The 10084-nt window shown below is 37.9% G+C and overlaps 2 protein-coding genes across 4 annotated transcripts; both read left to right on the forward strand.

Moving 5' to 3' along the window:
* Window positions 1–300: 300 nt before the first annotated feature.
* On the forward strand, window positions 301–4567 carry LOC105114966 (probable receptor protein kinase TMK1). 2 transcript variants are annotated; one of them, XM_011011709.1, is made up of 3 exons: window positions 301–3091; window positions 3716–4230; window positions 4345–4567. In XM_011011709.1, the coding sequence occupies exons 1-2, from the start codon at window positions 721–723 to the stop codon at window positions 4222–4224; spliced, it is 2880 nt and encodes a 959-aa protein (XP_011010011.1). In that variant the 5' UTR covers window positions 301–720; the 3' UTR covers window positions 4225–4230; window positions 4345–4567. The 2 variants fall into 2 exon arrangements, with proteins under 2 accessions (XP_011010011.1, XP_011010010.1); XM_011011708.1 differs by having other exon boundaries at window positions 3716–4567.
* A 1040-nt stretch (window positions 4568–5607) lies between these two features.
* Window positions 5608–8484, forward strand: PDE247 (Tetratricopeptide repeat (TPR)-like superfamily protein). 2 transcript variants are annotated; one of them, XM_011011707.1, is made up of 3 exons: window positions 5608–5753; window positions 5790–7721; window positions 8083–8484. In XM_011011707.1, exons 1-2 carry the CDS (start codon window positions 5687–5689, stop codon window positions 7310–7312), a joined length of 1590 nt encoding a protein of 529 aa, XP_011010009.1. In that variant the 5' UTR covers window positions 5608–5686; the 3' UTR covers window positions 7313–7721; window positions 8083–8484. The 2 variants fall into 2 exon arrangements, with proteins under 2 accessions (XP_011010009.1, XP_011010008.1); XM_011011706.1 differs by having other exon boundaries at window positions 5608–7721.
* Window positions 8485–10084: the final 1600 nt, after the last annotated feature.

Raw genomic sequence — 10084 nt, forward strand, 5'->3', positions numbered from 1 at the left:
AAATATTATCTTGTTTTTGTACAGTTTTAAGATTACATTATTTGTATTTAATTTGTGTGTTAAAAGTATTTTAATATGTTTTTTAAAGATATATTTTCCAAATTTGAATCCAGTAAATTAGAGAAAGATTTTAATATGGACAGTAATTATCATTATCTTATCTTGATGATCCAAAATGCCTTTCCTTTCCTTTTATCATTCAAATGGATTTTGTGATTACACATTTCTTCTTAAAAATAATATAATATAAATTATTTTTCTTCTTCCCTTATTAACAATAATAGAATATAAATTATTATGGCAGAGAAAGTTAAGAAAAGACTGGGAGAAGAGAGAGGGGTGGGGGAGAGAGACACAGTCATTGAGGTGCACTCCTTCAACTTTTAGGGTTTGAGTGTTCACAGATTTAGTTAAACAAAAACCTTAAAAGTACTATATGATGATCTGCATGTTCCTGTCTTTGTCTCCACCTCTGTCAGTCACAATTTCCTCTTCTGTGTCCTCTCCAATCTCCTTCAAAATCTCATCCTTTCCAACTTTCACTTGTTCTTCAAAAACTTTGATATAAATCTTGTTTCCTGCATCTCGGTCTTGTTGTTTACACCCTTTTATGGTCACTGACACGTGAAAGTCCTGGTTTTTATGTGGGATTTTGAGGTACATTTGGGAGGGTTAGTTTCATTCTTTTAGTATCTTGATTTGGTAATAGGCGGTGAAAGTATGAAGCTTTGCAACCTGTTGTTTTCGTTGTTGTTGTTGGGTTGTGTCACATTGGGGTATAGTGCTACAGATCCTAATGACCTTAAGATCTTGTTAGATTTCCAGAAGGGGTTGGAGAATCCAGAGCTTCTCAGATGGCCTGCCGATGGTGATGATCCTTGTGGCCCTCCTTTATGGCCTCATGTTTTTTGTTCTGATGGCAGGGTCACACAAATTCAGGTCCAAAGTATGGGTCTTAAAGGACCCCTCCCGCAAAATTTTAACCAGCTCTCAAAGCTTTACAATATAGGCCTCCAGAGAAACAATTTCACTGGAAAACTCCCCACCTTTAAAGGATTATCTGAATTAGAGTTTGCTTTCTTGGATTACAATAATTTTGATACAATCCCATCTGATTTCTTTGTTGGACTTAGTAGCATAAGGGTTTTAGCTTTGGATAGCAATCCTTTAAACGAGAGTACTGGATGGTCTCTTCCCAGTGAGTTAGCAGATTCTGTTCAGTTAACAAATCTTTCAGCGTCTTCAAGCAATTTGGCTGGTTCGTTGCCTGATTTTCTAGGCAGCATGCAATCTCTTAGTAATCTAAGACTTTCTTATAATAGATTGTCTGGTGAAATTCCTGCGAGTTTTGGGAAATCTTTGATGTCTACTCTGCTTTTGAATAATCAAGAAGGAGGTGGCATGAGTGGTCCGATTGATGTTATTGCAAGCATGACATCACTGTCCCAACTATGGCTTCATGGGAATTCTTTCACTGGAACAATACCTGAGAACATTGGGGATTTGTCTTTGTTGAGAGATCTTAATCTCAACGGGAATAAGCTTGTTGGTTTGGTTCCTCAGAGCTTGGCAGATATGCCGCTGGATAATTTGGACTTGAACAATAATCAACTGATGGGTCCAGTGCCGAAGTTCAAGGCTGGTAAGGTTTCTTGTGAATCCAATCCTTTTTGTCAATCTAAACCTGGTGTGGAATGTGCCCCAGAAGTTAATGCCCTTTTGGACTTTCTTGGTGGTGTGAATTATCCCTCAATCCTTACTTCTCAGTGGTCTGGTAATGATCCATGTCAAGGATCATGGTTGGGATTGAATTGTGATTCTAATTCGAAGGTTTCTGTCATAAATCTGCTTAGGCATAATCTCACTGGCACTCTTAGTCCATCAATTGCAAGATTAGATTCACTGATTGAAATTGATCTTGGAGGAAACAATATAAAGGGCACAATTCCTAGCAATTTCACGAATTTGAACTCTTTGAGATTGTTGGATGTTAGTGGAAACAACCTTGGTCCTCCATTGCCCAAGTTTCGGAATAGTGTGAAGCTTGTTGTTGATGGAAATCCTCTTCTGGATGGTGGGAATCAGACGCACCAACCCCCCTCCTCCGCTGGCAGCCCTCCTGCAGTGAGTTTTACTCCACCAGAGAATCCTCCACGAGGCAGTGCACCGCCTTCGCCATCCACGATGCCTTTCAGTCCACCTTCTCCAACATCAATCTCAAACACAAATAAAAAAACCAAACTGGTAATTGTGGGAGGAATTTTAGCCGGTTCATTGTTGGCTATCGTGTTGATTGCTTTGTCTCTATATGGTTGCTTTAAGAAAAGAAAAGAGACCTCAAATCTTCCTAGTTCCATTGTGGTTCATCCTAGAGATCCGTCTGATCCAGAAAATATTGTTAAGATTGCATTTTCCAATAACACCATCAGAAGCTTGTCCACTCAAACCGGAATTAGTTCTGTCAGTAATACCAGTAATCTGACAGAAAATTCTTCTTTAGTTGAGTCTGGAAATGTGGTTATATCTGTCCAAGTTCTTCGCAAGGCGACAGATAACTTTGCCCAAAAGAACCAGCTTGGCTCTGGTGGATTTGGCATTGTCTACAAGGGTGAATTGGAAGATGGGACTAAAATAGCTGTCAAGAGAATGGAGGCCGGGGTGATGGGCAGTAAAGCTGTTGATGAGTTTCAGGCTGAGATTGCCGTTCTTTCTAAAGTTCGGCATCGACATCTGGTTTCTCTCCTAGGGTATTCTATTGAAGGCAACGAGAGACTTCTTGTTTATGAATACATGCCTCAAGGTGCTTTAAGTATGCATCTTTTTCACTGGAAGAAACTGAACTTGGAACCTCTATCTTGGATGAGAAGATTGAGCATTGCACTGGATGTTGCGAGGGGGGTGGAATATCTTCATAGTTTGGCTCGACAGACATTTATTCACCGAGATCTCAAATCATCTAACATTCTTCTAGGTGATGATTTTCACGCAAAGGTTTCTGATTTCGGGCTAGTGAAACTTGCTCCGGACAGAGAACAGTCTGTTGCGACAAGACTAGCTGGAACCTTTGGTTACCTTGCACCTGAATATGCTGGTAAGTATTTTCCAAATTCCCCTTTCAAACTCTTATTCCTGGTATAGAAGAACAAGGATTATTTAGAAAGGAAAACAGGCTAATTTAACTGAAGCTACGGAGAATTGCATGGTTCAGTAAGAATTTTCTTGCTTTCCAGCTGTGCCTCATTTGTTCAACAAAAATAAAGTCTTGGTTAAAGCATCTACTGTGAAATGCCAATAGTTATTTCTATTGTCCCCTTGTAAGTTCTTGGCTATGATGCAGAGTTACGGACAAGCTTATTTCCACTACATCACGTTAGTTATTGATACCCTTCTTAGTGTAATGAGCTTATTCAACCATGTTATTGATAAGAATGAGGTGATAATGTTAATGATATGCAGAATAGAAAGGTATGTTGCACGAATGATCAGATAGTTATTGAACAATTTGAGGGCTAAAATTAAAAATTGTAAGCATGCGTGATCTTTGTGAATCCTCCTTTAGTCTACACTTTAGAATTGTCTTATAAATTTGCGGAACTTTGGTCTTCAATCATTCGCTGTGATTAGTGGTTTTTTTGGGATTCAATTTCCTAGATAACATCAACAACTAGAATCCTCAATTGACTTCAGCACTTACTCTTCTTTTTCCGTGTCACAGTTATGGGGAAGATAACAACTAAAGCTGACGTGTTCAGTTATGGAGTGGTATTGATGGAACTTTTGACCGGGTTAACAGCTCTCGATGAGGAGCGCCCTGAGGAAAGCCGATACTTGGCTGAGTGGTTTTGGCGAATCAAGTCAAGCAAAGAGAAGCTTATGGCTGCCATTGACCCAGCTCTTAACGTCAATGATGAGACTTTTGAGAGCATCTCCAGCATAGCTGAATTGGCTGGGCATTGCACTTCAAGGGATCCAAACCACCGGCCTGATATGGGTCATGCAGTGAATGTGTTGGTGCCACTTGTTGAGAAATGGAAACCAGTTAATGACGAATCCGAGGACTTCTATGGCATTGACTACAGCCAGCCACTTCCCGAGATGTTGAAAGTTTGGCAGGATGCTGACAGCACTGGGCTAAGTTATACCAGTCTTAGTGACAGCAAGGGTAGTATTCCAGCCAGACCAGCTGGGTTTGCCGAGTCCTTCACATCAGCTGATGGTCGTTAGATGGAGGTAACTCCTAAGCACTGAACTAGAGCTGTAAGTTTTATCAAGTTGGTGTCGGTTGCTCTATTTTCTGCTACGCTTAATAGAATCACGCATTTTCTTTTGGTTATTTGCACACAGTAAATACAAGGTTAAGAGTCAACAACACAGCAAGCTTCTGGGATTTGTTATTGGAGCCATGATAACTGTCTCATGGTGTAGATAGATAGTTGTTATCTTCACTTTTGCACTTTGGTATTCCTTAATACAGAATTTGCTTATTACTTTAGCTATTTCTGTAAAGAATTCATGGTCATTTGCTATTTAAGTTCCTTGATTCATGTCATCGTTGCCTCTTCTTGATTGTTTTGGATCAGACACTGCGTTATCATGTTAATCTCGCTGCCCAAGTGCCTCCATTTTCCAACAGAAATTCAAAGAACACCTTCCGAGATGAATCTTAGTACTAATTATGCGGGGAGGTTCGCATTGTGGCCAATAACCCTTGATTTGGTGGCTAGTTTTTGAGAAACATCTTGTGTGTTCTCCGTCACGCATCTGGAAGATATCGCAGCCCTCGTATGCTGTGGCTTGTTTTCCCTATCAAAGGAGTGGAAATTTTGGACTGAATTGAAGAATTTGACAAGATACCGTTAATTCGTATCATTATCATAATGATGATTTATTAATTTATTGAGATGTTATTTAATCAAGATATTATTTAAATTCCAAATTCAAGTTGGGATCCAATAAAAATATTAAGTTTATTAATTTAAATCTCAGCTTAAGAATTGAAATATCTAAAAATATTCTTCTTTTTACTATAAATTATTTGATTGTAATCTTGATGATTACAAGATGATGAAATCATTGATCAGAAATAATTTATACAAATATTAAAATTATAACAAATTTATATAAACATATTAAAATTATAATAGTCTGGAAAAGCAAATTAGATATATGCTTTGATGCAGAAGGATCTTTCCCTTCACTCAAATGTCACTTAAATGATAAAATGAGTATATAAAAATGTTTGAAATATATATATATATATATATATATATATATATATTTGTACATACTAATGGTATCACAAGCACCTATAATAATAAATTTTGTTTAACTTTGAAAGTGTAACTTAAATTATGATAATCTAGATTTATTTTGTAAAAATTACTAGTTTAAGTCTTATAAATATTAGAGTAACTATAAATATACATAGTTTGTTAATTTTAGAGTTGATGAAATTGATTGAGATACACACAAGTTGACATAAACACTTATATTAATAAATATTTTTCACTGAAATCAAGAAGAGGATTTGATTGAAAATATATTAATATACTAAGGATCTGATTGAAAAAAAAAGAAAGATTGGAGGTCTAATCAAGACACACCCTACTTTGTTAGCAACCCGCTAAATGAAAGGCTAAGTAACCACTCTATCTCTCTATCAATCTCATAACGGTAATTTGACGAAATGACAGCGCTTCCCGCCCTCATATCCACCACGACCAACACAACAACCACCACTCTTCTTCCTCAACATCCCAACACCATACAACCGACCACTCTTCCTCAACATCCCAACACCATACAACCACTGCACACTACCCGTCATCAAGACCAAACCAGACCCATTAACCGCGACTCGAAAAAACCCAATCTTTCCCTCAAACAAATATCTAATAAAACCTCAATAGACCCCGTTGTTTCATGGACCTCTTCACTTTCCCGTTATTGCCGCAACGGGCAGTTGCACCAAGCCGCCTCTCACTTCACTCAAATGCGTCTCTTAGAAATCGACCCCAATCATGTTACGTTCATTACTCTTCTCTCCGGCTGTGCAGATCTTCCATCACAAGGAAACTCTCTTGGCCCTTTACTTCATGCTTACACGCGAAAACTGGGCTTGGATACGTGTCATTTGATGGTGGGTACTGCGCTTGTTGATATGTACGCTAAGTGTGGTCATGTGGAATTGTCTAGGTTGTGTTTTGATGAGCTAAAAGTGAAGAATTCGTTTTCTTGGAATACGATGATTGATGGGTTCATGAGGAATGGGAAGGTAAGGGAGGCGATTGAGGTGTTCGATGAAATGCCTGAGAGAGGTGTGATATCTTGGACTGTGTTGATTAATGGGTTTGTTAAAATGGGTCTTTTTGAGGAGGCTCTTGAGTGGTTTAGAAAAATGCAGGTTTCTAAAGTAGAGCCTGATCGGGTGACCATTGTTACAGTTCTGTCCGCGTGTGCCAATTTGGGAGCACTGGGTTTAGGCTTGTGGGTGCATCGATATGCTTTGAAAAAAGGGTTAAGGGATAATGTTAAGATATGTAATTCTCTGATTGATTTGTATTCTCGATGCGGGGCCATCGAATTAGCTCGTCAAGTGTTTGAGAAAATGGGTGAGAGAACTTTGGTTTCTTGGAATTCGATTATTGGGGGTTTAGCTGCTAATGGGTTTACCGAGGAAGCTTTGGAGCATTTTGATTTGATGCAGAAACAAGGGTTGAAGCCAAATGATGTCAGTTTCACTGGAGCACTAACTGCTTGCAGCCATACTGGTTTGGTTGATGAAGGGCTGAAATACTTTGATACCATGGAGAGAGTGCACAAAATTTCTCCTAGAATTGAGCATTATGGGTGCATAGTGGATCTTTACAGCCGAGCAGGGAGATTAGAAGATGCAATGAGTGTAGTACAAAATATGCCAATGAAGCCAAATGAAGTTGTTGTAGGGTCATTGTTGGCTGCTTGTAGGACTCGTGGCAATGTTGAATTAGCTGAAAGGTTAATGAACTATCTTGTCCATTTGGATCCTGGAGCCGATTCAAATTATGTATTACTCTCCAATATATATGCAGCAGTTGGAAGGTGGGATGGTGCATGCAAGCAGAGAATGACAATGAAAGCTCTTGGTATACAGAAGAAGCCAGGATTTAGTTCAATTGAGATTGGATGTGACATTCACGAGTTTGTGGCTGGTGATAAGTCTCATGATAAAGAAGAGGATATATATTCGATGTTAGAGCTTCTGTCTTTTGATCAAGCATTATGTGGTTATGTTCCTGAAGACATGGCTAAGGATATGCTAGGAAATGGCTGAAGGTAGCAGTATGAGACGGGGAAAAAAATGCAGTTCTCAATTGTCGAGACTATTGCCTTCTTTCTTAGATGTTACTATTACCTCCTTACTGAGTGACATTGCTTTTGATCAAATGGAAGGCAATGCTTGAAAATGGATGGTTATAATTAAACGAATACTTAGCTAGCCAGCAAATAAACACAGTGCTAGGCACCTTCTTAAGCTAGGAAATGGCTGAAGGTGGCAGTATCACACACTCATCTTTCTGTCTTCAAACGCTTGAAGGTGTGCTCAACTTTCTACTGCCTCTGTTATGTGATCTTATTGCATAAACACCCAGAGGATGAGGCTTTTGCTGTAAAAGTTGTTGGAGCCATCAGAAAGTACCAGAAAGACATTGCTCCATTTTTAAGAGAAAAGTGATCAGAAGGTTTACTACATGATTTGTTTTTTACATGTATTTTTAATAATATTTCACTTCAGTGACTCAGTCGTAATTTCTATTTCATTTGTGAATATAATTCCTTTAAACTTTCCACGAATTATAGCTAAAACCTTCACAAATACCACCCCTCCACTTGTATCATTTCTGCCCCGTTAGTTCCCTTTATTCCTTATATCTAAGGCAGAGTTAGAAATGACAATCTACAAACAAAAGCCATTTTGAGAATTGGTTCTATAGGAAAAAACATTCTATGTAACTGGGAGAAATCAACAATTAAACATTTTAATAGTTTTCAATCAGTTGTTGAATCATGGGTTTTGAAGATGTTTTATTGCATTGTTAACAGGTATGGCTCCTGTGGACTCGTTTCTTACGATAGCTGGGACATGAATGGCCATTTCCTAGAACAGTAGATGATCTACTTCGGCTCAGGAGTTCTTGTGTTCATAGAAAAATGCAGAGAGTTTGGGTTCTCTTTTCTTTGGTCAATGTGGCTGGCAAGGAATGATTTAGTCTTTAATGACGTGGCACCAGAAGGCGATGGTATCTGCTCCAATGGTGAAGCTCGATGGTTTTTTCAGGGGAGCGAAATTTAACATAATACTTGTGAACTATTTTTACACAAACATATAGTATATCAAATAAAGTATATGATTAGTTCAAAAAACAATATCAAGTTATTAACACGTTAAATTGGTGGACATGTAACTGTTTTTTTAATTCATCAAATTGGAAGTAATTTTCAACAGAAGCCTTGAAGCTTTCACTGCACAAATTTTGCAAACATCATCTGAGTTAATGTCTGAGAGAGCAGAGACTTTTTTTAGGATTTTATCTGGCTCTGTTGATTTGGACATGATTTGCCAAAATAACTCTACAGGATTTTTGGGGACATGACTTTTTTAGGATCTATAAGAGGGATGCAGAAGTTAGGAAATAGTGCTAGAAACGTTGTTCGAGGGTTGTTTAGATACATGAATTTGGTTGCATTTTTAACAAAAGAATAAAAATCTCATGGATTTTTTTTATCAAGGTCGGTTAGCTCGATTTTGAATCTGAGATTATCATGTTCTAAAAAAATAGCTCGCAAGCTCGCAATGTCTATGATCATTTCTTATGATATGAAACTGTCTAAACTTGAGTAGGTTCCAAATGTCCTAGTAAGTGTTCTATGAAGACTACAGGAAACATGGCCAACATCTCGTTAATCTCTATGATAAAAAAACAAGAAGATTTGGATTTCCTCCACTAGCCTATAATTTTGCAAAAGAAAAAACTAAGCATGCCTGGAAAGCAAAAGATTCTGATGGGTTTTGAATTTTTTTTTTTTAATGATAGAAGCCTTGTCATTTGCTGCTCTAAATACCTGATAAGAATCTTCTTATAGATGAGATGGAAGAACTGTGGGTTTCGCCATGGAGATAGCTGTGTCAGTGTCCAAGAATGCAATAACATGGATAGGTTTTGCATATTTTTCTGTCTGGATGCGAATTTTTGCCAAAAAAATAAGATCCCATGGCTTTCTTTTTTCAATGTCTATTAGCTCGATTTTGAATTGGAGACCATCCTGTGCTCAAAAATGGTTTGAAATGTTTGATTCCATTGATAATTGGGCTAACAAAGTCTTGCAAACGAGAAGATTATCCTAACAAATTTTGTACCTGCTCATGAAAATGACAATCAAATGAAAGTAGATTATGAAGAGAAAATCCTCAAACAAATTTTGAAAAAAAAAAAAAAACCAAGTTTTTCCACTAGTTCAGTCCAATCCTAAATTGATATATCACCGCGCGAGTCCTAAATTAACAGATCGCCAGGTTAATTGGGCCGAGCCTGGTTCGTACATTCAGGGAAAGAAGAAGATGAGAAGGTGGCATCGTATGATAGGAGTTTCTAGGATTGATCATAGTTTCCCTTGGCAAGTCTTAACAAATGGTTGAATTAGTTGTGAGATCATCAAAAAAAGAACAGAAAAACTGATGGAATTTATGGTACTGAATATTTTGTTTGTATTGGATATGATTTGCTTCAAGTTCAAACGGTCTTCTTTCATTAACAAACATTGCAGCAGAACTCGAGCTTTTTTTGGATTGGGAAGAATTATCTGCAAGAGTTGAAGTTGAAACATTGATGGGTCATCATCTCTCGGGAAGCCAGGCAGGTCGGGAATAGCTAGAACCATACCGATTCATTTTCCATGTTTCTTATCTTCTCCTACCGGCATTAGAGACTCTAATGAGGCAGACTTCTTTGGCAATTAAGAGAGCTGTAGAGGTTAGCTCCACGTTTACATATATATGCAAGTGATTGGATTTTGGACACAAATTCAGCCATTCATGGTCTCAGAA

The sequence above is a fragment of the Populus euphratica genome, unplaced genomic scaffold, assembly GCF_000495115.2.
Source record: "Populus euphratica unplaced genomic scaffold, PopEup_1.0 scaffold617.1, whole genome shotgun sequence".
Classification (NCBI taxonomy): Eukaryota; Viridiplantae; Streptophyta; class Magnoliopsida; order Malpighiales; family Salicaceae; genus Populus; species Populus euphratica.